This window comes from Candoia aspera, chromosome 1 (assembly GCF_035149785.1).
Source record: "Candoia aspera isolate rCanAsp1 chromosome 1, rCanAsp1.hap2, whole genome shotgun sequence".
Lineage (NCBI taxonomy): Eukaryota > Metazoa > Chordata > Lepidosauria > Squamata > Boidae > Candoia > Candoia aspera.
In genome coordinates this window covers 117,623,182-117,629,181 of record NC_086153.1, presented here as the reverse complement: position 1 = coordinate 117,629,181, position 6,000 = coordinate 117,623,182, and the positions used below count along the sequence as shown (strand labels likewise).

General features: G+C 37.6%; 1 protein-coding gene across 3 annotated transcripts in view; it reads left to right on the top strand.

Annotated features, from left to right (window-relative positions):
• The first annotated feature begins 267 nt into the window (after positions 1-267).
• The window catches only part of LOC134503705 (cytochrome b5 reductase 4), a 50,755-nt gene continuing 45,022 nt past the window's right edge, over positions 268-6,000 (top strand). For all 3 annotated transcript variants that reach the window (XR_010068574.1, XM_063312618.1, XM_063312610.1), the window contains exons 1-2: positions 268-454; positions 2,753-2,906. Coding sequence is in view for 2 of the 3 variants with exons in the window: in XM_063312618.1 (XP_063168688.1) it covers positions 380-454; positions 2,753-2,906 (229 nt within the window). In the remaining variant the exon portion in view is untranslated. The remainder of the gene's footprint in view (positions 455-2,752; positions 2,907-6,000) is intronic.

Below are 6,000 nucleotides of genomic sequence, written 5' to 3'. Positions count from 1 at the left end.
AAAGCCCTCCGCAGCACACTTGAAGCCTGTGCAACGCGCGGATCAACCAACAAGGACGGGCAAGAACGTCAAATAAACGGAGGGCGACTTTTCTTCGCAGCCGCGAACGCCGCCGACGCTCCTTCCCCACGTCAATCAATGACCAGATTCAAGCGCGCGCCCAATCGAGGCGCAAGAGCGTCTGCCGCAAGAAACAGCTCGCGCGTGCTCCTGACGCGCGCCTGCGCACTCTCCTCCCTCCCTTTCCCGCTTCTCCTCCCGGGCTGGTTTGACGGCAGGTCGAACCCGGAAGCGGTTGAGCGTCTCTCCGGCTCCGCTTCTATTCAGGGAAGGGGAGGATTGTTGGTCTCCCGTCGGAGCGTCTGACTGCGGCGGCAGGATGCTGAACGCGCCTTCTCAGTCTTTTCCTGCCCCCGACTCACAGCAGCGGGTGGCCCTGGCGGGACGCAGCAAGGTGCGGGGCTGCGAAGTTGCTTTGGAGTCCCTCTAGGTGGTGAGGCTGCTGTGCCTCACGGTCCCACGAGAGGCTGGGGGTGTCGGGTGGTTTTGCGTAGCAGCGCTTGTAGAGATGAAGTGAGGAAGGACGCTTCTTCGGCTGCTTAGGGGGGCTCTTGCATCGTAAATCACCAGGTGGCGCGATTTCCAGCGGGAGACGTTACACCTGTTTAATTTCTGCCTGTCGTGGAGAAATCGTCCGACGGAAAAATTGTGTTAGCGAATGAAGCAGAGAGGTTTTTGTAGTTATGTTGGCTTCTTAATGGTGTCTGCGTTTTGTCGTAACAGAGAGATACAGTATTCACAATTGCTTAATCAGTCATTTGTAAAACAGAAGGAAGTTCCGGTATTTAAACTTGTTTTGGAACACAGCCTATATATCTGGTTGTCTTTCCTAAACGCTTCTAATTAATTCTTTCACATGTTTAGGACTGAGATTTTATATTCTTGGATCAAATTACAGTGAGATTGGGGAAGATGAAAAACATCTTGGAAGTGGTGGAGAAGCACTAAGATTATGTCCCATCAAATTGGTTTTTGTATGTGAGAAGATGAGCTTTAAATATGCTCTTTATTGATATGGACTTAACTATTTGCTGTGATTATGAAACTGTAAAGCCAAGTCATTGATCTGATCTGTACATAAAAGTCTTGAAAGTGGAATAGAGCACATGAGGTCTTTGTAAGTTGCTTGACAACTGTACCAACTGGTCAGCTGCTTCTATTCTCCAGAGACTTATGGAGGAACTCATGGGGCACTTAGTCAGAGTGCAGTTGTGATAGAGCAAGCCCACATCTATGACCACACATTGCAAGATCAGGAAATGTGGGAAGCCCCTTTTGGGGAAATGGAGTGAACAGTACAAGATCAAATCACTATTTCCTTTGGTTTTTTTACATCATGTTCTTAATATCTTTGGCTTACTATTTCTTACTTTCTGCCCTGTGCATAATATTGCTTACCCTGAAAAGTTGAATTGATGTAGTATTTAGCTTTGTGTGTCAGTTGTTTGATGAATAAATATCTGTGATGTAAGCTTCAGGAACATTGTTGTAATTTCAGAGTTGCTTCATATAAGAGGAACTGAAATTCATACACTGAGAAAAACAGACTAACAGACTTTTTAAGGCAATTACTTGTATGTAGGTGACCCTTAGAGAGCCGGTTTCATGTAGTGGTTAAGGCACCAGGCTAGAAACCGGGAGACTGCAAGTTCTAGTTCTGCCTTGGGCACAAAGCCAGATGGGTGACCTTGGGCCAGTCACTTTCTCTCAGCCCTAGGAAGCAGACAATGGCAAACTACTTTTGAAAAACCTTGCCAAGAAACTGCAGGGACTTGAACAAGCAGTCTCTGAGAATCAGACATAATTGAACGGATTAAAAAAAAAAAGGTGACCCTTATATATTCTGAAAACAGCACTTTTTGACCAACCCTGTTTCCTCATTTACCTAAATTGTACCTTATTCGTTACTTCACTGTCTTTCCCAGTGATGGAGAGTTATTGACTTTCCATATGTAGCTGAACAGTAGCTCCAGCTACCGCAGTTAGTTGTGTTGGATGCTGTAGTTCAACAGCTTCTGGAAAGCCGTGTGTTTCATTGATTGATTAGATTTATTATTAGCTTTTGTATAGGAGATGAAGGTGGCGTATGTAGTACTCCCTCTGTTTGGATTCAGTAATTTCCAATTTCTTTTGGAAAAACTGTACATTACAATATGTAAATAAATGCACATGTGGAATATACACTTAATAAATAACTACTTGATCTTTTCACCATAGTCATATCCTGCTGAAACTTACTCTGTGCTATTGTGTATAGCTTTGCATAGATTGTGGTAGCTTTTATTGTGGCAAACTAAGGAGAAATTGTATTTACTGTATAGTGGTCCTATATAACTTGTAGAGGGGAAAGGGCCAGACTGATACCATAAAAATAATTGTGGATCACAAAAGAATACCTGGTGCGTGAATCAGCTGTTCAGCGGCTAGTGGAATGGTGGCAGCATTGGAGGTGGTGTGTTATTGGAGGCGCTTGGCAGCAAGTGGCTGTGAACAGCTAGCAGCAGATCCTTGTGGTGACATTTAGTGGCAGTGGATTATTTTTCAAAAAAATATCTGCGGGCTGCACAAGGCTGCTTAGTGGGCCACATGCGGCCCCTGGGCCACATGTTGTCCAAACCTGCTATATAGGATAACAAGACTATTTTATTTACTTTGCTAATGATCTTTTTTCTCTTCTCTTTTCTCTTTTTAGGTACCTTTGAAATCAGGTCGAAGTCTTATGGACTGGATACGGTTAACCAAAAGTGGAAAAGATCTAACTGGTCTAAAAGGAAGATTATTAGAAGTTACTGAAGAAGAGCTTATGAAACATAATAAAAAGGATGACTGTTGGATATGTATTAGAGGTGGGTTGTTCTGTTGCCAATTCTTATAGTTTGTATAGTTTGTTCTCCACTATATCTTAATCACTGAGATAAGATAGTAAATCTCAGGGGCAAGGAATTTGAAAGAAGAATATGAGGAATAGCAACTTTTTAAGCAGGTAGATATCTTGCATTTTATGGATAGCTGATAAAACAACTTTTCTTACCATTTGCTGCACAATTCTACTAGATTTGGAAGACTTATTTCTGTGTTTATAAATATTCACAAGGTCTGTTTTTGTAGAGGTGTGCACACTTTGAAAATCATTCAGAAGTGATTCAGTCCTTTGTGAATACAGAGCCCCAAATAGCCTGAATTTGGGGGCAGGTCTGCACTAGCCTGTAAAAACAGACAATGTTGGTTTAAGAACTGTAGTAACTTTAAGTAAGTTGACTCTTTAAAGGAACATTTTTCTCAAGCTCTTGCAGAAACTTGAAAAAAGTCAAGCTGCTTTAATGAAAAAAGAGACATGCTGCACTTGCGTGTGGTCTGAAGCAATTCACAGACATCCTGTTTTCTACTAACCATATTATTTCTGTTTCTTTTGAATTCCCTGTCTGAGAAACTGAGTCTAGCATAGGTATTGTTGTTTTCGTTGCTGGAGTTCTTACATGTTTGCCTGGCTGGCTTAGAACATATGTCATTTAATGCCCTATAAAATATAAAACAAAAGTGACAGAAGAGATTGTAATATCCCTAACAAATGTGTTTTGGATGAAGGAAGGACAGATATTATTTATTTATTTACCATATTAGATTTAGATCTGCCTTTCATTCAGAAGCAGTAGATGGCACAGTGCTCCCTTCTCCTATTTCCCCATAATAACTCTGTGAGATAGGTTGGGTTCAGAGTCACCAGGGAGCTTCTGTGAGGAGTATGCAACCAAATAATCTCTGAATTACAGAATTAATTACAGCACCTGTAACAGTATAATTAATTAAGATACGAATACAGAGCTGGCTGCACCTTCTGTAGATTATTGCCATGATGAAGAACCTGTTGATGAAACTATGATGTTGAAGTACTGTATCCTAGATAAGTATCAGCATACAATGGAAATTCCTTGGCTTTTCCTGAATTCTTCAAACAATTATTTAAGTGGTTAGAATATTCTCCATGAAGTCCTTGGCGCTCTCTGAGCTTGGTTGTTTGTTAGCAGATGCTTCATTACCCAACTAGGTAACCTCATCAGTGCGAGTGAGTGTGGGTTTTGCTCCCTGTTTATATACAGTAGCTTGCCCTGCCAGTGCTGGTGGGGGTGTGGTTTTCTCCTTGGTAGTTCCTTGATTAGGCTGTTGTTTTTTTTGAAATCTTTATTAATTTATTTAATAAACATAGAATTACATACAAACAATAATATCTTACAATACAAAAAAGAAAAGAAGAGAGAAGAAAAAGAAAAAAGAGGAGAGGAGAGAGGGAAAAAAAAAATAAAAAAAAGGAGGATAAGATGAAAAATAAATAAATAAATAAATAGAAAGATTAGGGTTTCCAACTTTCTAGACGGTACAGCTTAGTATCCTAGCGTGTTATTATTATTTTTTCCTTAATTCTCTAAATTGCCTTCAATAATTCTAATAAGAAATTAAACAATTAAGTAATTTGCTATTTATATACTATATATTCATATTAACTTTTTGAGTCCATTCCACATATTTGAAAAAAGGTGTCCAGTCCTTTTGAAAAACTTCCATATTTTTATCATTTAGTTGGTCTGTCAGTTTTGCCATTTGTGCCAAATTTAGGGATTTAAGTATACATTCCTCCACAGATGGGATTAATTCTTCTTTCCACTTTGCAGCGTAGAGAATTCGGGCCGAAGTAATCAAATACAGTAGAAGTTTTCCATAGTTTTTTTCCAAATCTTTGTTCATAAAGCCCAATAAATAGAGTTCTGGTAATTTATCAATATTAACTGCCAGCATTTTACAAATTATATTATGTATAGATGACCAAATTTTTTTCGCTTTTTTACAGGTCCACCACATATGGTATAAAGTTCCAATTTCTTTTTTACATTTCCAACAGACATTTGACATATTTCGAAACATTTTCGATACTTTTTCAGGGGTGGTATACCACATGTACATCATTTTATAAAATTTTCTTTTAAATTATAATTTGATGTAAATTTTAATCCCTTAATCCACATTCTTTCCCAAACATCGTATTCAATATTGTATCCAAAATTTTTCTCCCATTTATTCATACATTGCTTAATTTGTACATTTAGTATTCTCATTTGTAATAACATTTTATATATTTTAGAGATCATGTGGTCATTATTAGCATAGATTTGTTCATCCCACCAAGATAGGTTTTTTGTAAATTTGTAACTTTTAGCATCTATTTTAAATTGTTCTTTTAATTGAATATATGTAAACCAATGACATAAATATCCTTCATTTTCCAATTCTTCTCTTGTTTTCATTGTAAATTTAGTCCCTTCAAATTTTATTAAATCCAAATATTTTAAGTTTCCTATTGTTTCTCGCCTTACAAAAGCTTATTGTGGGGAAATCCATAGTGGTATTGTCGATGTTAGAGTAGATTTATATTTTTCCCAAATTTTAAGAATAGACAGTCTAATACAATGATTGTTAAATGTTTTATTTACTTTCAATTTGTTATACCGTAAGAAGCCGTGCCATCCAAATTTTAAATCATGCCCTTCTAAATTTAGTAATTTATGATCTTGTAGGGTGATCCATTCTTTTAACCATAATAGACCACATGCCTCATAATATAGCCTGAAATCGGGAAGACCCAAGCCTCCTCTTTCCTTGTCTTCTTGTAGTAATTTAAATTTAATTCTTGGTCTTTTCCCTTGCCAAATAAATTTTAAAAGATCTTTTTGCCATAAATTAAAACTTTTATCAGTTATAAATATTGGAATAGTTTGAAATAAAAATAGCATCTTCGACAGAATATTCATCTTAATTGCAGAGATTCATCCCATAAGTGATAAATTTAATTTTTCCCACCTCAATAAATCTTGTTTAATTTCCTTCCATATTTTAACATAATTATTTTGGAATAAATCACTAGTATTGGTTGAAATCTCTATCCCTAGA